The sequence below is a fragment of the Hibiscus syriacus genome, unplaced genomic scaffold, assembly GCF_006381635.1.
Source record: "Hibiscus syriacus cultivar Baekdansim isolate YM2019G1 unplaced genomic scaffold, ASM638163v2 tig00110458_pilon, whole genome shotgun sequence".
Classification (NCBI taxonomy): domain Eukaryota; kingdom Viridiplantae; phylum Streptophyta; class Magnoliopsida; order Malvales; family Malvaceae; genus Hibiscus; species Hibiscus syriacus.
This window is the reverse complement of record NW_024062745.1, coordinates 1,667,113-1,691,395: the sequence shown is the minus strand read 5'-3', so window position 1 is coordinate 1,691,395 and position 24,283 is coordinate 1,667,113. Positions and strand designations below refer to the sequence as shown.

General features: G+C 34.3%; 3 protein-coding genes across 3 annotated transcripts; 1 reads left to right on the top strand and 2 right to left on the bottom strand.

Annotated features, from left to right (window-relative positions):
• The first annotated feature begins 1,118 nt into the window (after window positions 1–1,118).
• Window positions 1,119–2,063, top strand: LOC120126517 (transcription factor bHLH71-like). Its single transcript, XM_039144672.1, has 2 exons — window positions 1,119–1,370; window positions 1,892–2,063. The coding sequence occupies exons 1-2, from the start codon at window positions 1,125–1,127 to the stop codon at window positions 1,979–1,981; spliced, it is 336 nt and encodes a 111-aa protein (XP_039000603.1). The 5' UTR covers window positions 1,119–1,124; the 3' UTR covers window positions 1,982–2,063.
• An 8,602-nt stretch (window positions 2,064–10,665) lies between these two features.
• Window positions 10,666–15,064, bottom strand: LOC120126618 (V-type proton ATPase subunit B2-like). The gene is made up of 15 exons (XM_039144768.1): window positions 14,937–15,064; window positions 14,639–14,710; window positions 14,249–14,304; window positions 14,057–14,155; window positions 13,772–13,831; window positions 13,373–13,484; window positions 13,063–13,271; window positions 12,725–12,856; window positions 12,438–12,575; window positions 12,019–12,169; window positions 11,847–11,929; window positions 11,562–11,609; window positions 11,410–11,463; window positions 11,234–11,317; window positions 10,666–11,072 (listed from the first exon to the last, which is right to left on the bottom strand). The coding sequence occupies exons 2-15, from the start codon at window positions 14,694–14,696 to the stop codon at window positions 10,893–10,895; spliced, it is 1,464 nt and encodes a 487-aa protein (XP_039000699.1). The 5' UTR covers window positions 14,697–14,710; window positions 14,937–15,064; the 3' UTR covers window positions 10,666–10,892.
• Window positions 15,065–21,836: 6,772 nt separating this feature from the next.
• LOC120126468 (uncharacterized protein DDB_G0284311-like) lies at window positions 21,837–22,900 on the bottom strand. The gene is made up of 2 exons (XM_039144655.1): window positions 22,730–22,900; window positions 21,837–22,043 (listed from the first exon to the last, which is right to left on the bottom strand). The coding sequence occupies exons 1-2, from the start codon at window positions 22,898–22,900 to the stop codon at window positions 21,837–21,839; spliced, it is 378 nt and encodes a 125-aa protein (XP_039000586.1).
• Window positions 22,901–24,283: the final 1,383 nt, after the last annotated feature.

Here is a 24,283-nt window from a genome sequence, read left to right as displayed (position 1 = left end):
GATCCACAGCTAACCTTAGTGAGGCTTTACTGAGATATCATAAATAGTTACATTTAAGCTTAATTCTAAAGTAAAGGCAATAATTAAACATTGCATGCCACTTTGTATTAATTATGAACCTCTGCAATAAACTAATATATGCATGCCAATTAAATATTATTTGTTTCCACAACTAATATAAAGTAAACTTAATATATGCATGCGAATTAAATAAACTAAAAAAATAACTTATAATGAGTTCCGTAAGTATGTGGTGCTAATACCACTTATACCTGTGCAACTCGATCAAACTCCAACAACACCAGTGATTTCCAAGGTTCAGGGACTTTCAGGAACATGATTTGCTTTAATTTTTAGACCAGAAAATAAGCAGACAAACTAAAGGGACATACATATTTCATTTAGACAAAGTACAAAAGGGAAGTACGTAAACAAGATTGTTGTTTTAAAAAGATTGCAACTCCAAATAAACTGTTCTAAGTTCAAGTAATAATACATTTGGTAACTCCAAATATACCCCTTCCCACAACATTGTTAAGATCTATAAAACTTTTTACTTACATTTTGAGCAAACAAAGCTTATCATGCAAGAAACAGTTACTGAACCAGTTTTCCATAGTTTATTAACTATAAACTGAAAATATAAATACAACAACCAAAAAATATTTGTTAACAACAATGCAACAATAAAATATTTAGACTTTCCAGTTTCCCATGAAACATTAGCTTGTTAGCACCAAAATAATGTGATGCATAAACCATAGCCAAAGACCAATACATAGTCAAAAGAATATTACAAAAATAATATTTATTAACCAAGGGGATCCTAATCGTTAAAACTTGACATGTTAAACACGAAGGCTTTGGGTTAAAATCTTGGGAAAGGAATAGGGAATAATAAAATCAAAAGAGGCATGAAGAATAAAAAAAAGTACAGAACCTTTAAATTATTTGTTGGTATTCTTATCACAGGCCATCAATGAAATGGAATGCTTTATTTGGAAGGTAAAATGATCATTAAATCTAATTTAGTTGAGTAATCCATTATTTGTTGGTATTCTTATTTCTATATAAATTTGGATACCCCACGATTTCCTAGCAGTACGATTCTGAATTGCTTTCCTATGGTGGTGAATACTCCTCCCCCACAATGTATCCCCTCGACAGCAGCGGCAAACGTCGACCTGACGGCTAACTTGGCGGTTCAAGGGAGGAAAAACCGGAGGAGAAAGCCGAGGGTTTGCAAGAACAAAGAAGAGGCCGAGACTCAAAGAACGACTCACATTGCAGTTGAGAGAAACATGAGGAAGCAAATGAATGAACATCTGGTTGTTCTACGCTCCCTCATGCCTGAATCTTATGTCCAAAGGGTATGATCTTCTTCCTTTCCTTTTAGTTCCCAGCCATTAAAACTCAGGATAAGGGACATTATATAGTTCTATGTAGGGATGCCCTGGTAATTATGATGAACATGTATAACACGGGTTTATATATTAAATTGATGTTATCCATATTACTCGATAACTAATTGATGTTCTTAAGAGAAATACAATTCTGATGTGATTAAATACAGTTCTGAAAAGCTGGACTGATTGAAGTCTAAAGTTCAATAATAGTTTAGCATAATGTTGCAGCAAAATCTATCAGAGCTTGTCAAGGTGAAAAAGTTTCAACTACAATCGGCAAATTTTTAAAAGAATTATATTATTGCCTTTTTCTTTTCTTTGGATTATTCTTTTGTTTGCTAGTCATGCAAAAGCTGAAAATCATACAAGAAAATGTTGTTCCTCTAAATTATGGTAATAAGAAACATCAAAGGATACTGCAAATTAGCCATTTTTTTCCAAAATCAGAAGTTTAACATAAATCATTTTCATTTTTGCATGTGCAGGGTGATCAAGCATCCATAGTTGGTGGTGCCATAGAAGAACGTTTTATTTTTAATATATCGAAGGCAAAAGTTAAGGATTGTTTTAAATAAAATTGTAATGGTTACCTTTGTCTTGAGGTCATGAAGAACATCCCCTACAGTGCTCTGCTTTGGCAATCTTGTAGTATGAATAACTACCTGAGAATTAACATAAATTATAAGAGGAACAAAGCCTGACAATACACTTTGAAATAAACAATGATCGAAGCCATTTGTAGCTCCTAATAAGCAAATACATTCATAGTAGAGAGGCACGAACATTTTGATTTTATAGGAACTGAGAGGAAAACCAACAATGAGATCAATCAATTAAAAGTAATCCACATCCATAAGCAGGGCCGGTCCAATGAATTTTAATGCCCTGTGCGAGATAATAATTTTATGCCCCTACCATATAATAGACAAAACATAGGAAGGAATTATATGATATGACAAGTTATGTTCTTTCTCCACAAAAGCCAATCATTTTACTATGAATTCAACTTGAACTCAAGTCTAGAGTTAAAAACAAGGATGATAGTTTTTTAAATGCCGAAAAGCATAAGCAAAACTCAAAAAATGAATTTATATATATAAAATAAGGAAACCATGTGTAAGTAGTAACAAACATCAAACTGCCAGAGACAAATTAAATTAAACAAGGTAGTTATCACATAAAACACCAGTGAACACAAATGAAGGTTGAAAAGAACAAAAATGCCAGAGCATTAAACAATGATCCATTCCAACCAAATAACATCAATGCCAGAAATAAAATGAGTAATTGATATTAACATGTCCACTTGTAGATACAAGATTTTGTACATAAAGACTCTTTGTAGCATAGAGCAACGTATAGATAACAAAACATTCTAACTTAAAAGGTTAAAGACAAAGCATATGGGGAACATCCTAGTCAACATGACAACACAATAAACATGCAACCATTTTTCTTACCTGGCCTATACTTGCAGCAGCCAAGGGTTTATAATCAAAGCTAGTCACCTTTGTGGACCAACCAGGACCAAGTTCAGCATCTAAAACTTGATTGAGCTGGCTCCTTGGCATCACATTTGCGCCTTGACGCACAATATCCAGAGTAGCTAATATGTACAACAAATGTGAGTAGGTAAAAGTATGATTGAGCGCTCTACAGAGTTTTTTAGGCAAGTAACCTTAATCAGAAAATCAGAAAATAGAAACCATAAGCTCCAACAACACATATTCTTAAATTGATTCTCAATAAAAAACCATAAATATACCATTCCCAAAATGAACTTTCCCCCATCTCCCCGTGCTCCGGTCAATCAAAATTTTGATTTTCTGTCTCACATTAAATGTTCATCTTTCAAGCTTAACCCGAATCCGAAGGAACCAGATGTCCTTGATCACTCAAGAGGAACAACAGTGGAAAGGTCGTGTGAGTTTAAAGCTTAAACTACAATTTGGTTTCATATTCCTTAATTTATTGATTTGGTCACTATAAAAGGAACATTTCCTTCTTCCTATCATATATTTTCAATGGAAAACGTCCATTATAAATATATTTTTAGCTATACATTCTGTATATGTTCATTTCACAGTTGTCTATATGTTTGATCTCTGGAATATATTTGCCTTCTGGAATCCAAAACTACAAATAACCTTCCAAATAAAACTAGAAAAATGAAATAAAAATAGGGGCATATTCATAAACCATCCAGCAATAACACCCAACAAAAAAATTATTTCAGCTAATATCAGCGCATATTTAAACATTTAGTCATAATCCCTTTCACAACAAATAAATTAAACTTGGAGAAATTAGAATCAAAAGAAACAAACCAATGATTCTCTCCTGAACTCCTAACCTTTGGAGAAGAACATTAAGGAGATGACGGAAGAAAGTAGTTTTGCCGGAGTTTTTGGCACCACAGATTAAAAACAAAGGAGGAGGCGAAGTTACAGAATCATAGGCTATGGAATCAGCAGCCTCCGATCACTCTTCCGGTAAATATATGTTTGCTGTTGAGCTTCCAGGTTCCAACATCGAAGCTATTGTGGGAGACAACATATACAGAAAAGGAAATTACCCACTCTCCCTTCTACAATGTTCCTTTATGGGTTTTCTTCGCTATGTCCTATCATTCGCTTCTCAAGGTGCGCTGGTCACAATATTAAAAATTGATGCCCCGACCCTATATGCTGCCCTGGGCCATCGCCCATCAGGCACATGTATTGGGTCGACCCTATCCATAAGGCCTGCAAAACTGCTTTGAATTTTAAACTTTAAACATAATCTCTAAATTATTTATAATGTAGAAAACCCAAAACAACTGGGGAGGGAGTATTACTGTTAAAGAAATTATGGGAAGTTTCATTCATACAATCGACACATACCTCTATAGGACTCGCAGGTGATGGTGCGATGATGGGACCGATGGCGTGAATGTTGGACGTTGGGACCGATTTGCGTGAGGGAGAGCGGATGAACTGATTGAGGGTTTACGAAGAGAATAAGGCTCGAGTTTCAATCGGGAAATTTAGGTATTTTAAATAAATTTACGACGTTTGTTATACAAATGCCTCTATAGTTGTACTCTATAGCGGCGTTTTCTAATAAACGCCATTAATGTTGAAATCATTTGCGGCGTTTGTGTTCAAAAAACTACACTAACGTGTGCCTATTTATCGATGTTTTCATAAAATCGCATCTAAAGTTCTATTATATTGCGGCGGTGCCGCTATAGATTATATATACTGCAGCGTCTGTACAAAAACGTCGCTAAAGTTCTATTATATTACGGCGTTTGTATAAAAACGCTGCAATAGATATAATCTACTGGGGCGTTTGTACAAAAACGTCGCTAAAGTGTTATCCTTGTAACGACAATTTTTTGGAAAAACGCCACTATGAATGAACTTATTGCAGCGGTTTTTGATATAAACGACGCTAATTTCATTAAACTGTATAAGATTAATTGATTTTAAATATTTTATTTCTTCTCTGCATAAACTTAATTTACTATCATATAGCTTTATTTAATTAAAAAACCATAGATTTTAATTAAGACACAAGTTATGCATACAAATACTTACAAAAAAATACATTCAAATTTAGAAACATTAAAGATTGCATTAACAATCTTAACCATATTGTTCACTAGAATTTAGTCTCCATTGCTCCTTCGTGGGCAAAGGACGTAAGAAAGCTGTTTTCCTTGTTTGACGACGCATCGTTAAGTTTTTCCTCTGTGAAAACTCTATATGGAGAAACTCTTCATCCATTTCACCAAATAAATCCCCTACCTCCGGTTCGCCAAGAAGACTCATTGCGCGCTTCAGTGCTTCACTTGAAACAGATAACGACCTTCCACCTACAATATGAAACTTGATTTGAGCTGGCTTGGGAACAAAATCAAACATAAAAAAAATTAAATAGATGATAGAAACGTTTACTTGGACTAACAATAGAGGCAACAATGTTTTCATTGAGGATAGATTTGCTTTTGCAATTGAAGATTCTTTCAACGCCACAGAGTTACCAAATTTTGCTCTATCATCGTTCTCAATAAGCTTTGAACATTCTACATGCGTGCGATCTATTAAATTTTACAGTAAAAAAATATAGCGCCAGAAACTTTCATCGATTAATTATTACCTTCATTTAGGAGATAAACCATGGAAGGGTGTTTTACAATAGGAGGGCCTTTTGGGTCATCATCGAGTTTTGAAGGCAAGTTCAGACTAATAGCCTCCCAACGTTAATTTGATCCATCGTCAGAGCAAAGACGCCACGTGGACATTCCGACGATAATTTTTCATACTCAATGCAACACCTACTCTTTGTACCACAACCATTTGTTCACGTTTTCAAAAGCTATTATTTTCCTATTCGAAAGCTATTATTCTTCTATTTGAAAGCAGAAAAACAATGCTCCCAATTAGCAGTAAACCAATAAAAAATATGTATATATATTCTTTTCCTATTCGAAAACTTTTATTTTTCTCCATTACGTTAGCTTTCTGGGTTTTCCCCATTTTCAGAATACCAACAAAAATTAAAAGAAAAAGTTTAGTAGTGAGAAAAGGGATCAAACCGTGCAATCGTGAGATAATTGTTCGTCGGTAAGAGGGCCAATTTGGTCACCGGGACAGACAGAAGACGACATCGCCTGGAATCGTCTGAGGGTCGTTGTTGTACCAGAGAAATCCCTTTTAGGGAAGGAGCGTTGAAATAATTTTAGGGATCGGGCATGAGAGAAGAGTCGAGCATATATTGACCATTTGGCGGCATTTTTTTAAAAAAATGCCGCTAAATTATTACTCTATTGCAGCGTTTTTACACAAACGCAACTAAATTATTACTCTACAGCGGCGTTTGTTTGATAAACGCCGCTAAATTACTTCTCTATAACGGCATTTTTTTTTGAAAAACGCCACCATAAATAACCCTTTTGCGGCGTTTATATAAAAACGCTGCTAAATTAGCACTCTGTTGCGACGTTTGTTAGAAAAACGCCACTATAAATTACCCTGTTCCGGCGTTTGATCTACAAACGCCGCTATATTTCCAATCTATTATGGCGTTTCTTGAAAAAATGCCGCTAAAGTATCATTTTTTGGCATTTGGATTGTAAACGCCGCTACATGCTTAAATTTTGTGGCATTTACCCTAAAAACGCCGCAAAAAAGTCGCTACAGAACACATTTGCTATAGTGATTTGAAATTTTTAGGAGAGATATTCGTCCCCATCCACGCAAACACATTATAAACAAGACTACTTGAATCTAAAACATTTAAAGAGAATAACACTCATTTTAACTACGGCAACCACTTGATAAGTTATTTTATTAACTAAGATTATGTATTTAAATTGACTAGAAAGTGAATACAATAAGGTAGGAGAATACTTTTATGCCGATAAACCATTACAAAATAAGTATTTTTCTAATTGATATGTTGTATTTTTTTTATTTTAAAATAAAAATATCAATTAAATTCAATTTAGTTGACATTGTTATGAAACTATTATATAAAAAACGTATAATTAAACATGTTTAAACACTTAATATCTTATAATGAATGGGTGAGAAAGAAGTCTGTTTAATACTAAAGGAATTGTATGAAAAAACCAAAATAAAATAAGCTAAACACATGTATGAAGTGTAAGCGTGTCTGGTTCCCACCTCTACAGCGATTCTCAGATATAACAATTCCGAGGGCCCGTATGCGCTTCTCCTTCCGGGACAAAATTGGCCCAATAAGATAGGCGGGCTAAATATTTAGTCCAATATGATAACAAAAATTTTATTTTGGGAACTACGATAATTACTACAGTGTTGAGGAATCTTGTCACCCCCACATGACAAGTTTCAAGAAAAATATATTTTAATGGACTCAGGTATATGGGCCTCGTGGGGTCCAATATTTTATTATATTTCTTGGAACTCACCATGCTCATGTGACGAGTTTCTTTAAAATATATTTTTCTTAAATTTAGAATTTTTTCTCATAATAATTATTTAAAAAACTATGGAACTTGCCGTGTTGGCATGATATGTTCCTTTTGATTTAAAAAACCAGTTATTTATAGTCGTTGGGCAACAAACATGTTTTAAATTGATAAGGAACTCGTTGTATAAGAGTGACGAGTTGCAAAGGTCATACTGATAATTTTTTTGTATAAATAGGAGTGGGGTGAGTTTATGGAGTTTATATGAGATGTGAGAAAGAAAAAATTTTAAGAATCAAATCATGTATTTGTGAAAAAATTTCATTGTGATTTCTCGAACGACCTTTTTGAGTTCGACGACTTGGACTCCGATAATTCATATTCAATCTCTTCTTCATATGAAGAGTGGATAAAGGAGGCAATAAAGTTAATACTTAATGAACATAAGAAGAGGAGGAAACTTGAAGAAGGGAATAAGGAGATGAAAATCGAGAAGAAGAAGAAGAAGAATCCGACATAGCAAACGGTTTATAGAGATGCATAAAAAATAAAAATAATAGTATGGAAATTGAGAAGAAGAAGATGATGAAAAGTTGATTTTATGTTGAAAAACATGTTTTAGATATATGTATGGATTTGTGTTTAGTAATGAAGTAGCTATTGTATTACGTAAAAGTTATTTATGAATAGTTTGCAATTATGTGTAAAAAGTTGAAAATAAGGATGTTTAAATTTTTTTTTTAAAATGAAGTGAAAGATAAAAAAAATTAGAGAAGTACATAAAGAGAGTAAAAAAATATACAACTAAAAATACGAACTAAACACAATTACGAAGATTTTATCGTCCATGTCAATATTTAGGATGATATGGACAATGATTTCTGTTGTGGCCATCACTTCTGCAGTGGGCACAAATCTTTGGTAAACCTTGCTCTCATTGAGGATCATCTATATCAGTAAGAATTTGACTAGATTCAAGTCAACCCTTCAACTTTCTATGTAATTCTGGATTTGACAACCATTCTATAGAAATAGTTGGTGGCTAATAAGCATCATTTGAGAGATACTTAAACTTACAACTATGTATGTTGGTGGCCAATGAGAATCGTTGTCATAGGAAGGGTATAAGATCTCAATAGTTTTGGGGATGAAAAATTTCATTGTATTTAACAAATGTGGTAGTTCATTATATGACCGATCTCAATCAACGCACAATAATGTCATTTATTTCTTTTTAGCCATCCATGACTTGTGGTTAGACGAAATATAACCTCTTTTGCCAGATTGAGTGTTTGAAAACCAGGTCAGTTTTGTTCCATGAAGGAATATTATTGATAACGTTATATTGGCACAAGAAGTAATACATTCTACGAACTGTAAAACGGGTAGGAAGACATGGATGTCTATCAAGGAAGATCTCGAAAAAGCTTATGATAGTCTTGAATGGAGTTTTATTGAGGAGACTCTTATGGATGTTGGTTTGTCGTCTCGCTTTATAAGATGGGTTATGACATGTATTACTTCAGTTTCGATGCAAGTGTTGTGGGATGGTCTCGTTTTATCGGGATGCAACTTGTGAGCGGGAAAAATAAGTTGTGGATCCGTGTCTTGAAGGCTAAGTATCATTGGAATGGTGATATTTCAACAAGTATTGCAAGGCGTACTTGTCCCCGGCTGTGGAGAGGGTTAAGCTATGTTTGGGAGGCGATTCAGAATAATATCTTCTGGAATATTCGGAATGGGCGTTGAGTTATTTTTTGGAAGGATGTTTGGGTGCATGAAACTGGACCCTTAGCTGATCATAGACTACATAACATTGAGAATAATCATGTAATTATAGCGTTGTGTGCCGGTGCACATCTATCACCGTTTAGCTTCGATCTGCCCTCCGCAGGCAGACATTGGCAGTGATGTACCCGTGTGGAAGGAGGATCTCAATCACAAATTCTCGGTACGCTCGGCTTATCGCGCTTTGACCCCAAGGTCTGATGAGGATTATGGCGAGTGTTGGAAGCTGTTATGGAAATTAAATGTCCCGCAAAGAGTTCGGACATTTTTATGGTTAACTCTCCATGAAAAGTTGATTATGAACAAGGAGCGTCATAGGAGACGCATCGCAGGTGTGGGGGCTCTGTTCATTGTGCAATACTGAGGATGAGGATCAACTTCATGTTTTTCGTAGATGCCCTTTTACGATAAGCATATGGCGTAGATTGATTCATGGCAGTAAACTCCGAAGATTCCTGTCCATGCCTCATCGAGAGTGGTTTCTATCGAATCTAAAAGGGCAGAAAGTCTTCGCCTTCGATAATAGGAATTGGGATATCATTTTTGCTAGTGTGCTGGAACATATGGAAGCATGGATGTAAGCTTATTTTCCAGCCGAATAATATAGATCATGGGGATTTATTAGTGCGAAGTGTTCGTCTGAGAGATGAGTTGATGGCAGTTAAGACTTCTGCTATGAGTCGAAACGAGAATGGTTGGAATGATATTCGGTAAAACAAACCGGCTAGGGGATGGGTGAAGGTAAATGCTGATGGAGCGCTAGGGGGAACACCGAGAATGGCTGCCGTAGGTGGAGTATTACGGGATGACCAAGGTAGATGGATGTTTGGTTTCTCTCGTAGTCTGGGTATTTGTTCGGCTTTAATGTCAGAGTTGTGGGCTATTCATGAGTCCCTAGTTCATGCTTGGAATCTCGGGTTCAGGAGAATCGTCTTGGAATATGATTGTGCCAAAGCCGGTGGACATGATTTGGAGTAATGACCAAGTTGATCAAAGCTGGGCGGTTATTATTCTGATCCATGACTTGCTGCAACGAGGCTGGGTAGTGCGTTTGAATCTTGTTCGTAGAGAAGCGAATGCCGTAGCATATAGTCTTGCGGCTTTGGCGAGAGGGAAGGAGCTAGGATGTGTTCTTTCAACCAGCCACCGATGGAGATTACTTTGCTCGTTGACAGGGAAGCCATGCATTCTGATTAATGCTGGTTTATTATGTATTATAAAAAAAACAAGAGATTCTTATTTCTTCTAAAAAAATAGTTTAATATCATTTAAGGTCTTTATCAACTTAAACTTAAAACAAATTAAATTTTTAAAAAAATTGAGATTAAATATTTAACGAGTCATCATTTTGAACTTAAAATTCAATTATTCATGAACTCAGTTGTTTTCCTTTTTCTTCCATTCCGTATCCCCTAACCTATTGCTTTTACTAATCTTTTTGATGTCATTCATATGCTTGTGTCCAACACAACAGATATAATACACTTTTACCAACACGAATATTTTTCTTGACAATCAAGTCTTAACAATAGGTTTGAATGATAAAATAATGTTGTCGTAAAATCTTATGGGTTCTCAAAATAAATAATACTTGAATCTAAAATAATCACAGGGCATGAACTTGAATGAAACTGTATCTAAAAGACAAAACGAAACCATATCTCGTGCATTGTTGTAGCAAAGAAGCCATTCACCTAGAGTGAGTTCAGGGTTGAGGCCTTCAGCAAATGCAAATGCTTTACAGCCTCGGCTTGTTGCATTCAACCTTCGCGACTGTAGAACGCGTCAAGCGTCTTTGCAGGAATACGATGGAGAAGTTCACGAGGGAAGATACGAAGGAGAGTCCATGCTAGATCAAGCGACTGGAAGATGTTGCGAGTATCGTAAGCACCTTGAGTCACGAATTTCCTTTCGAATTTGTCCAGGAATTCCAGATAAAGCTGTACCATTGATGACAAGGAGAAAATCAAAATTCAATTCTCAACATGGAACTTTTCATTTGATATAGCATTCACATGCATGCAAAGATGCGCAGCATGATATCAACTCCCCATCCAAAAACACATGTATGCGCCCAATAGAGATAGAAAGAGGGGCAAACCAGATCCTCAGAAGACAGAGCTTCCTCTCCAACCACAGCTTTCATTGCTTGAACATCTTTTCCGATGGCGTAATTTGCATAGAGCTGAAATCAAGAACAACAGGGGTTCAGTATGAATATTAATAACACTAATGCTAGAGGGACCCTTGTTTCATTTTAGAACTTCTTAATCATACCTGGTTGGACACATCAGCATGATCTTTACGAGTCATTCCCTCACCAATAGCACTCTGAACACATACAACAGAAGGAAAATCTTAGCACAAACTCCTAATTTATGTGGTTTCTTGCTTCTCAGGCTAGATGAAATAATAAGTGATAATCATACCTTCATTAATCGAGAAAGTGAAGGGAGTACATTAATTGGTGGGTATATCTGTTCAGAAATAAGATAAAAAATTATACATCTTCAATCTTAGAACTTCCATTTCATATGGAAATCAAATATTTTTGGCAACTTAGAGCTTAACTAGTATGCTCGATTTCTTATTAATTCGAGACTGCTGACATTTTTATATGTTCAACAATTTTCCAGTAATATTAAACTGCATATGCTATTGTAGATTCTAAAACTACACACGCAATTAACAATAATGAATATTATTTAAGTCACCTGTCTATTGTAGAGCTGTCTATCGATGTAAATCTGCCCTTCAGTAATATAACCAGTAAGATCAGGTGTTGGATGGGTAATATCTGGTTCACAGAAAATAATCAACCAAAGATTATATCAGATGCCCAATAAAACTTAAAGGAATGTTGTACCGTGTCATTATGCCTCTTACCATCATTAGGCATGGTCAAAATAGGAATTTGAGTGATAGAACCTTTTCTTCCTTCTATACGCCCTGCTCGTTCATAAATTGTTGCCAGATCAGTATACATATACCCAGGATATCCACGCCTTCCAGGGACTTCTTCACGAGCAGCAGATACCTAGAGGCACATACAAAACATGACGAAAGATACAAGTCTAGCATTGAAATACACTGCATCGTAATGGAGCATTCTAAGTCCCTGTCAAGTGGATTACATTCACCTTCTAAAGGTTTTAAGAAAACATTGCCTTGGAGTTTTGAGTTAAAAATATACGGACATTCAACAAAGCACCAAAAGAACGTTGTTTGTCAATAAGAAACAATTTGAGACAGAAATTGTGTGCCATATATATCCTCCCAGCTAAACAGTTACAAAGCATATGTACCTCACGAAGAGCATCTGCATAAGAACTCATATCTGTCAATATAACCAGAACATGTTTCCCACATTCATAAGCCAAATATTCTGCAGTTGTGAGGGCAATTCGAGGTGTGATAATTCGTTCAATTGTGGGGTCATTTGCCTGTAAACACATTAAACAGTGCAGTTCAGGAGGGAAAAGAAAAATCATCAATGGGAAAAATGAATTCAAAATGACGTGAATATATAACTTGAAATAATTTACTGGAGAAGAAAATTGCAGGGAGAATGAAATCAATTAATGAAGATTACCAGGTTCAAGAAAAGGGTCACTCTCTCCATAGATCCATTTTCCTCAAAATCCCTTTTAAAAAATTGAGCAGTCTCCATATTAACCCCCATAGCAGCAAACACGATGGCAAAGTTGTCTTCTTCTTGTTGACCCTAAAAGCCAGTCCACAGAATGGGATAATAACAAATTTGAAAGTGAAATAAAAGAAATAAACAGGCATCTAGCTTAAAAAAATGTGTATCGGTTCATTTATGCACCAATAAAATATCATTGACATCCAATAATAAACCATGAACTTCAAACACGCAGTCATGTCAAACTATAGCAAATACCATAGTAGGCTACAGAGTAGACATACATCAAGGAGATTATCAGACTTTTCCAATCGCTTTACGAGACCCGCCTGACGACAGATTTGAGCAGCTATCTCGTTATGAGGAAGACCAGCAGCAGAAAAAAGAGGAATTTTCTGTCCACGAGCAATGGAGTTCATGACATCAATTGTTGATATCCCTGTCTGAATCATCTCTTCAGGGTAAGTCCTCTCGCTAGGATTGATAGAACTCCCTGAGAAAGACAAGGGACAAAAATTAACAACAGTTACATAAAACTTACTCATCTGTGAAGTGTAAACGACTAGAATACCAAAGTTTGCCAAATACACTTACCAGAAATATCTAGATATGCCTCAGGCAAAATAGGAGGGCCATTATCAATGGGTTTCCCAGAGCCGTTAAAAATGCGACCTAGCATATCCGATGAGACAGGCGTTTTCAAGACCTGTAAAACATACATTAGAAGCGGCTCAACAATCAACAGCCACAATAAAATGACTAAACCGGCAACCTTTACTTTTGTAAAAGGTTTAAAATCATAAACAATGATGATTCAAGAATTTCCCTAATTAGAAACCTCAGCCTCATTCATTCTTAACCATAAGATTGTTATGAGACAGCTCCAAACAAATATATCACTCGAGAAAGGAAAAACAAAAAGGTTTAGCATCCTAATTTAAAAAGTAATGATAGAATGAAACCTACAGCACCAAAGAAAAGCAGACTTATTACCTCTCCTGTAAATTGCACTGTCGTGTATTTGTTATCAATTCCAGACGTTCCTTCAAAAACCTGTAAAAGGAGAACTGACTTAAAGCTATTCTAGAACCAATTCTCACCAAATTCTCGTAGAAATTCATCTCTCATGAAAATGATGTTATTAAATTTAGTAAATGGTATATGCATGTTTCTATCACTATGCTGTTCTAGACCACATTCTCCGATCCATCAATATGGACTTAAACAGCAATCATACCAGGGGATCTCTCATGGTATAAAATATGCTATGAGAAATACCTGCACAACTGCTTTCTCTCCATCAACTTCCAAGACTTGACCTCGTCGAGTTGTTCCATCACCTAAACGAATATTGACAATCTCCTGAAACTTTGGACCCTGAAACATATCAAAATTTCTAAAGTTATATAATCAAACAAATAGCTATTAACACTGAATACAAACTATAAGAACATGAAACGGCAAACCTACCTTAACTTTGTCAAGAATGACCAATGGTCCAGCAACACCAGACACGGTTCTATACTCTGCAAACAAGAAATCCCCCGATTTAATCTTCACACCAACAAAACAACAATAAATTCTCACCAAAGCATCCCACTAACCTCAGATCATATCAAAAAAAAAAAAAACAGAAAGTAGTAGTTTGATTAAGAAATTAAAGAATTAAATATCCATTTTAAGGTCAAGATTGTGTTAATCCATTCAACCATTAAAAACATATTTGTGAATTTAACCATATTACGTAACCAATCAACTGAAGAATAAAAAAAGAACCACTCCAACATCATAATTTTTTTGTACTTGATAATAGATCAAAAAATTCGAGATTAGGCAATAAATGTCAAATGAATAATTTACCCATTCCGATCTCCAGATTTCCCTCGTCCATGTCAATGAAATTCTTTTCGGCACCCATCTTCAAGTCCAAAGCTGATTACAAATTTACAAACATAAAGAAGAAGAAGAAGAAGAAGTAAAACGAATCAGAAACTTATTTCACTATTCACCAAACTGAGACAAACAGTCTTGCAAGCAGATAAAAAGAAACCAGAAAATTCGAAATCGTTATTTCAGATCCAAACAAACAACCTTCGTTTTTTGGGTGGCTAGTGACTGAATCAGAATAAGAAAAGGTTTGAAAACACTCGAATCCTACCTCGATTATACTGTGGAAAGAGCTAATGAGAGAAATTCGTCCAAAAATGACAAGATATATCAAATTTGAGTTGGACAGGTATACTGCGCGAATGATAAGAACAGTGAATGTGTGACAAGAAAATAAATGGAGAATTTAACCACAGGCTGACAAATAATTTGAGACTAAAATTAAAATTAACTATTTTTTTTACTAAATCGTAATATAGGTGGAATAATTAAAAACAATAAATTTATAAAATATTATTTAAAAATATCATAAATGGATGATATATATATATATATATAACATGTTCAATCCAATCCTTAGATATATAATTATGAAAATAACAAATGTCAATTCTTTTACTTTAAAATAATATAAATATTATTTTAATTAAATAAATATGAAATCATCTATTAACAATAACTGAATTTATATTTAAGTGATTAGAGAAAATAAAATCTTGCACAAATGATCTTACCTTAGTTATTAAATGAATTGTTATTCTTCCAGAGGTCATGGGTTCAAGCTCCAGCGGCTGCAGCATGGTGATTGAGTATTAATTGTCAAATAGTTGAGAGTATTTATAACATATACTACTTTGTAATCATCTTAGCTTAATAAAAAATCTTAGACTTAAATAATTTTTTTATTAATTTAGGATGATAGTAAGATAACATTTATTTGAAAGATTCTCTATCGGTTGATAATAAAGGCTCAAACATCTTCATATATTATGTACTCGAACTCAAAACTTTTAAAATTTACAACAATCCTTTTTAGCACTATGTGCATAATATAAATGAATCATGTAATTATTTTTATTTACCTAACTCGTTATAATTATTGATGGAGAAATAAAATTTTCCTTTCTTTTAATCATGCAACGTGGCTATCAGGCAATTTGACAAAAAAATCACCCTATTAAAACAATACAACCTATCAAACACCATTTCCTAACTATTTCTCGGTCTAACACCTTTTTTCAGGAGAGAGAAGGAGACACATGACAAGAGACGCTCCTTAGTCGGGGGGAGGGAATGCGTGTCGCATGAAACGCGCCTTGTGGGGGAAGGTGCATTGTATGAAACGCACTTTCCATGGGTTTTATGAATGGCGCGTCCTATGGAACACGCCTCCCTTGAATGTACGTCGTAGGGAACACGCCTTCCATGCTTGATGATTTTAGGTTTAGGGTTTTACATTAAAGCAGTTTTAGTGTTTGGTAATTGGTTTTAGGGTTTTAGTGATTTAGAGTTTATGGTTTATGGTTTAAAGTTTATAGTGTTATATTTGTATGATTTAGGGTTTTTAAATTTTTAGGGTTAAAATTGATTGTATGTTAGAATGTTTGTATTTTTAAAGTAGGGTACAGTTAAAGTTGATTGTGTGTTAGAATATTTGTGTTTTTAAAGTACGGTAAGATTAAAGTTGATTGTAAGAAATAAACGATAAACATTTAATTGGAAAATTTATAGTTATACGAAAGGGTTATCTTGTAAAATAAACAAGCTGAAATCACATTAATTAAAACTAAAAGAAAATGAAATAACTTAAGTTGAAACATTAGAAAATATGATTACATGAGTGGTGGTCAACGGTTACGTGATGATGAAAGAGATGGACAGTTTCTCTTATTTTGGTTGGAGTTTCTGCAATTACCACATCTTAAGTTTTTTCTTGACGTCTCTCGAATATTCATATAACAATGAATTCGAATGGATTTTGGACGACCTGGCTCCTTTAATAAGTCTGGATCTGGTATAATTGGAAGCCAAGTCTGAACCTCATTTGGGTTTTTTATTACCTATGGGGGAAACTCATATTCATATACCTTGAATACTTGTGAAAGTTGGTATACGGGATCCAGATAACGCTTATAGTCTTGACGAGAAAATGAGCAAGCTGCTATGACATGGGAGCATGGATACTTTAAAGCTTGAAAAAACCCACAGTCACATAATTTATCTCTTAGATTAACTCTGAAAGAGTTAGATTCAATCCCTTACAGAAGTCGTGGCATTTCTGTGACCTGAAATAGTTCTTGGGTGCAAGAAAAGCTTATTACAGACATGTTTCATGCTGCAACCTTTTGCTACAGGTTTGCTACTAATTATGGGTGATAAACATGACCGTTTTGTATCCAAGTAAGAGTTTGACCCTCGAGCTTGGAAAAAGGTTGACCCAAACAAAAAAATACGTCATTTTAGCCAAAGCATTTACTAGTAAATGACAACCCTTTAAGGTTGAATTGATTACCTCAGCCAAGTTGGTTGTCATATGTCCATATTGATATCCATCATCGTATACGTTTGTCCATTTTTCTTTGTTTATTTCACTGATGTAATTGTATTCATGTTCATTTTTTCCTCACAATTCTTGAAGCATAACCTCAAACGTTTGAGGTGAGAGTTCGAAATCTAAGCCAAATGAATTAGTTAGTATAAAAAATGAAAATTAGTGAGAAATAAAATTAAGAAAAATGTAACATACCATGCGTATAATTAATTGCCGTTCATCATTCTTCTTATATCTGCCATAATAGTTTACAATAATATGTCGGATACAGAGACGATGTTGGACGTGTGAGGGGTTTCACATTGGACCTAAAGAGTCCATCGCTGCTTTGATCCCAGCTCCTCGGTCTGAAATGATACAAATATGTTCCCTCGTGATAACATGTAACCATAGATTTCTTAGGAAAAAACCCAAGACTCTGTATCTTCTCCTTCAACAAGGGAAAAGGCAATGAGAAGAATGTTACGATTACCATCTTGGACAATTTCCATTAATAAACTTGCTTGTATTTTCCACATAAGAATGTACCATCAATTTGGACAATGGGTTTATAATATTTCACTGCATTAATGCCTTATGGGTAAGTCCAAAAAACACGATGGAATTGGCATCGATCTCAAAGAACTCGATCATTGTGGTAGGCATGGAGAGTTTCGAAGTCAACTATTGTCCCAGGATTCAATCATTGAACCAGATTAAACCAATTGGGTAGTTTGTTGTAAGATGAATCACATTTGCCGTGTAGTTTTACGATAGCATTATGTTTTGCATTCCATGCCTATTTGTAGGAGACAGTGTACCCATATTGAGATTATATTGTAGAAATCAGTACTGCAATAGGTATGTGGGAGTTTACTCTGACCAAGGGTATGATGGCTTGGCAAATTACGTTGGAGTCCAAGTTTGGATGATCCTGTTGATCCCCTGTGCACAATATGTATGGGGATCGCTGTATTTTGTTAGTTCCCATCGGCCGATCATATTCCTCTTTGAAACACAAACCATCTAGTTGCAACTGTTATCACGTTAGACATAATAACAGACATACTTTTAGTGGTAGATCAGTCAACTCTGGACTGAACTGAATTACGAATATTGTAATTCTTAATTGTCATCATCATTGTTTCTTCTTTAGATGTGAACTCAATTCCATGATGTAAATCACCATCATTAACTGATGAATGCCTCCCATAGTCTTTAAAATTTGGTATATCAGGAAATTTTGGCTCGTACATCGCATCATAGTCAACTTCATACATATGTGTTGGAGGTTCGTATTATACCATATTTGTAGGAACTTCATCCTCATCATCATCAGAGTCCATGATGAATTGTGGTGACTCAGATTCAAAGAATAATCCAATTTCAGCACCATCTGCTCCTGGCTCACGAAGAGGTTTTTTCGGAGGAGATGAGGGTTTTTCTGTGACTCCGATGTTTAGTTCAAACAAGTTCACAGATGAATATCTTCCTTTGGAACTTGAAGAGATGTCACCATATGGGTTATGAATCGAGTGTTGTGTGGAAGACATTGTCATATCGAGGTCGAAGGTGCTGGCAGATGAATGTCTCCCCCTGAAATTGGAAGACATCTCCATATTGAGGTTGAAAAAAGTGGCAGATGAATGTTTTCCCCTAGAACTTGATGATATGCTAATAGGAGGTGGGTAAGCCATTAATCACGTGAAATCATTACAGATTGTTTAAGTTGGACTGTCAACTTGATCAACGGATCTAGGCAAGCCATAGTGGAAGGATAAGGACATACCCCCAAATTAGATGCACGCCAACAAAAATGACATACATTTATGTAATAGAGTTTGAATTTTGACTGGAAATATCAACCATCATATTATCATTGTTTGAGAGATTGAACGATGTATATGTTAACGGAAAAATATCAGTCAGAAATCTGTACTAAAGTGTAGCCAATCTTCTATTGTTTCCAACACGAGCCTTCCTTGAGATTTTTGTGATTAAATCGTGAAGATTTATGTTTCTCCTAAAGGATAGAAGGATATAATGATCTGATTGGAAAATAACCCTGTATTCATCTTCCTTAATTTTTTCATCATAGTAAACAATAGTTGAAATATGAGTCATTTTCTTAGTTTGAGAGTTTCAAAGTTTGAAAGTTTACACGTTTGAGAGTTTGAGATTTCTAAGATGCATAGTTTTAGGATTGAAGAGTTTAAGATATTGAGGGTCAGGGAACAATTCATGTTAATTATATGAAATACAGAGATTCTCTTAATAATAATAGAACACATGCATTTCATTTCGGATAGGATAGAACACTATGATATGGCAGAGATTCTCTGAATAATAATGGAAAATGTTTCCCCTATAACGCGACTTTTATTTCAGATGGGATGAAACGCTATGACATGACATAGATTCTCTGAATAATAATGGAAAACACTTCCCCTAGAAAATGTCTTTCATTTCGGATGAGCTGAATAATAATGGAAAATACTTCCCCTAGAACGCGCCTTTCATTTCAGATTGGATGGAACACTATGACATGGCAGAGATTCTCTAAATAATAATGGAAAATAATTCCCTTGGAGCGTACATTTCATTTCGGATGAGATGGAACACTATGACATAGCAGAGATTCTCTGAATAATAATGGAAAATATTTCCCTTAGAAAGCGCCTTTTATTTCGGATGGGATGGAACACTATGACATGACAGAAATTATATGAATAATAATGGAAAACGCTTCCCCTGGAACGTGCTTTCATTTCAGATGGGATGGAACACTATGACATGGTATAGATTCTCTGAATAATAATAGAAAACACTTCTCCTAGAATATGCCTTTCATTTCGGATGGGATGAAACAATATGACAAAGCAAAAATTCTCTGAAAATGAGGAAAGCGCTTCCATTGAAATGTGTATTTCTTTAAGCAAGTGGTCCTCAGTACTTTTTTTCTGTGTATCTTTTTGATTATGTTATCTATCATTTTCATAGACTTCTCCATCGTTTTCAATTGAAGCTAAATATTTATTATCTTATCTCTCAAATGATATATTAGCTGATATTTTACATTGCCTTGCTTTTAATTCTATTGAGGACATTCTCCACCTTCGTTTAACTTGCTGGGACTTTTGTTTGGAATTAAATTACAAATTCATATTTGGAAATGTTTGACTTCATCGATATGCATTGAAACCTTTGGATCGTTCTAAATGGATACTCGTACGAAAGACTTATAGATATATTGTTTAGGGAATGTATAGTTCAGTGTTTTTTTCCAAATATTGTGTCAATGTTAAAGTTGGCTGTCATATCTTGAAGGAAACCTCTACCATAGTTGTCATCAAAGCAACATATACTTTAGGTATACGATTGCTTCACATAAAAGAGAGGTTGTAAGAAGGATATCAAGTGTTGTCCAAGCTAAACCCAATGCATAGAAAGATGAAGCAAAAAGATCTTTTCCACTGCAGAAACATGACTATCTCAACTATTGCCAAAATATTCTCAATTTCGTACATCGAAAAGATTCCACAAACATATTGGTCATATGATGACACGTTAGAGGTTGCTTTTATTGTTTCTGGAATCATGAAAGCAATATTGTATTGGATTTTATTCTTAGTAAGACTAATTAAATTCAATATGAGATTTGATATAGATGTGAACTATAAAAACAACAAACCATAAATATTACATTAAACAACAAACTATTAAACATGACATGAAGCATACCAAACCAACGAACCAAAAATACCATACATCTTTCACAGACCTTAAATAGTAAATAATAGCATATACATACACATAAAACAATAAATAAAAGCATACACATACACCTAAAATAGACTTTTCTTAATGATATTACGATGCCCAATTGCGCTTGAACCATGCTTCTAGGTGTTCATCATCTATTTTTGTGTTCTCAAACTCATTCTACTTAATTTGTTGGATAGTTGAACTCAAAGCATCATCATCAGCATCATCATTCTACAAACAAATCCACATGAGATACAAAATGAGAGTAGTATGTCTCAATCATACCACAAAGGTTGATATCATCGCTTAGAATAAACTTTTTAAATGATACTGGAAATCTATAATATAGCAAAGAGATTATTCTTTTCCTCTTGAGTTTAACCTTTCTTTCTATTTTAACATTCAACTCTTCAAGTAATTTTTTTTTTGTTGAAAGACATTCTTAAATATTTGCAATAAAAAACATTTGTCTGAATAGTAGTCATCCTAGCTAAACAATTAAAACTTTTTCCTGAATAGATTAAAATTAGCTTTCACCTCGCAAATATATAGTCCTTAGGAAGCGATCCTATAAAACGAGCCTACCCAAATTATTGTGTCTTATTTGTCCTTGTTCACAAAAATACAATAAACATCATACAAAAACTTACTTTATATAAATACAAAATAACGAAACAAAATAAGAAGCAAAAACCAATTAAGAGGAAAAATATTGTTTCATATAAATACATAATAAAAAAATAAAATAAGAGACAAATACATAATAAACACACAATAAATAAAAATATTGTCATGGTTTCATATTCATCAATGTCTCCTAGAATGTGTTCCACAGGGTGGTGGTCGTCTACTTGTCGGAGGGTTTCTTCTTATATGCTACTCCTCGTCGTCCTTATCTTCGTCATCATCATCCTCCTCTTCGTCGTCATCATTGTTCTCATCCTCTTCCTCATCCTCCTCTTTCTCATCGTCATCGTCACTCTCAACAACATTGTCTCGATAAGGGTTAAATATCGATATATGACCTCTGTAGAATAAGGATCTTAGATGTGTATGACTAACGATCCCACCACTTATTGAGAACTGTAAAAATTATGAAAAATCAGACATCAGTGTCTATGACGCATACTGTAGTTGTGGTGGAGGACCATCCGCAACATAATTCGTGTAGGAACTAAATGTTGGATCTGTAAACATAGTCAAAAAATATCCTCTGGTGGGTGTCATAAAACCCTGTGGGCTCTGTACGTAACCAAATGGTGGTGGCTTCTAAATCAATGGATATGACATCTGGACTTGCGGATATGGCATCTGAACCGGCTGCGGTGGCATCTGAAAGTTAAGTGGTGTCCCCATATGATTTGAAGGGCTAGAGATATAAATCGGTATCGTAATTCTTGTGAGATATCACGATGATTTTTCATATTACTTGACCACCTAATATAAAATATATATATGTCATTATATAATAATCGAAAACATTATTTAAAAATAAATTTATTATTGATACCTTGAATGTAACAGAAAGACATATGACTCATTCACGATCAGGCAAAAAAAAGGCATGCGATTACCATACCCACGATTGAAGAAGCATGAAAAAACCGCAAATAACATTCTTCTTATAATTCGTAGCCCGACACATTCCTCTAAACAAAAATGCCAACACTGCAGACCCCAACTCAATATATCGGTTACTTCAAAATCGACCAGGTGCCTCAACCACATACAATGGATCTGGTTCCAAGATTTGTCAGGCATCAATATACCTCCAATAAGTTGTAGTATATATGCCAGGCAAATGCTTTTGCCTCGTCCTTCGAATAATTTTCGCACAACTCTTTAAATTCACTTTTCAACCACCCTAATGTTATTCGACCACCGTTGAAACTGGGCGGACAACTTCCAAGATACTCCCTGAATAAACCCCCAATAATCATCTACCACACCAAAAATGACAGTTTCATCGACCAAGCGCCCCAGTTGCATTGAAACATAATATAGCGTAATGGTACACTCCCCACATTGTAGATGGAACATGTGTGTATCTGGCCTCCATCTCTCAATTTGTGCAGAAATCAGGGGTTCAAGTTTACAAACTCTTTTAATTTTTGCTAAGTAATCGAATCCATCCATAGACAAATATGGCCAGATACACCTCGGTGTTTCCTTCTTCTTATTGCGAATAAAAACTTATAATATATGGTCATTTTCCTAACAAATAAATTCTAACCATTAAAATTTGAACTACTATTTCAAAATTTTTTAAATAAATTTAAATAAATAAATTCTAATAATTTAAATAATATATAATCGATTTCATAATATTCATAATTTTAAACGAATATAATTTCGTATTCTTATCGTATCGAAAAAATAACTTGAAATATGATCAACGTCCAATCACAACAACGCGCCTTTCATTTTTTAACTGCAATTAATAAATATTAACTAAATAATTTTACAATTAAATATTAAAATAATAAAAAACAAACACTAAAATAAAATAATTAATTACTTAAATAATAAAAAAATTTAATGAATAAAAAATAAATTATAAAAATAATTATAGCTTACTATATTGAAAATAGATAGAAATAAGATATAAAATAAATTATAAAAATAATTATACCTTACTAGATTGAAAGTAGATAGTAAGTAGATATATTTAAGTGTGATTTATGTAAGTTGAGAATAGGGTTTATATAGGCAGCCGGTTGAGGAAATAGGCAGAAAAATTTGGTGGAGGGAGAAGATGCGCCCCATGGGATGTGCCTTCTAGGATTGTCAAAAAAACCCTGTTAAGGTGCGCACTTGGGATGCGCCTTCCAGGAGTATCGGCGATTTTATCAGGTATTAGCGATTTTCGGCTAAGGTGCTTCCTATCAACCGCACATTCCTCCTAAAATGTATTTTGTCGAACGCGTCTTCCTCTCTTAGGTATTAGATCGAATAATATTTGAAAAATGATAATTGATATATAATATTTTATGTATACGGTGATTTTTTTTTTGTCAAAAAGTGATGAAAATGTGAAAAATATTTAAGAGATGTCGTATAATTAATAATTGTTAAAATCATGTACAAATGAGAAATTAATGACATGTGATTTTATTTTTTATTAAATTATATATTGTTGTTCGTATTATGTCTATCCAGTTGTGTTATGTTTTTGTGGAATTTGAAAAGAACGAAAAGGCACCAATATATTTTCTTAAAATAAAATAAGAGGAAAAAAAAAACAAAAACGTGGAAACTTCAAAGAAGTTTCATAAAACTGGGATGTTCTATAAAAAAAAATGAGACTTTTAAAATTAGAACGA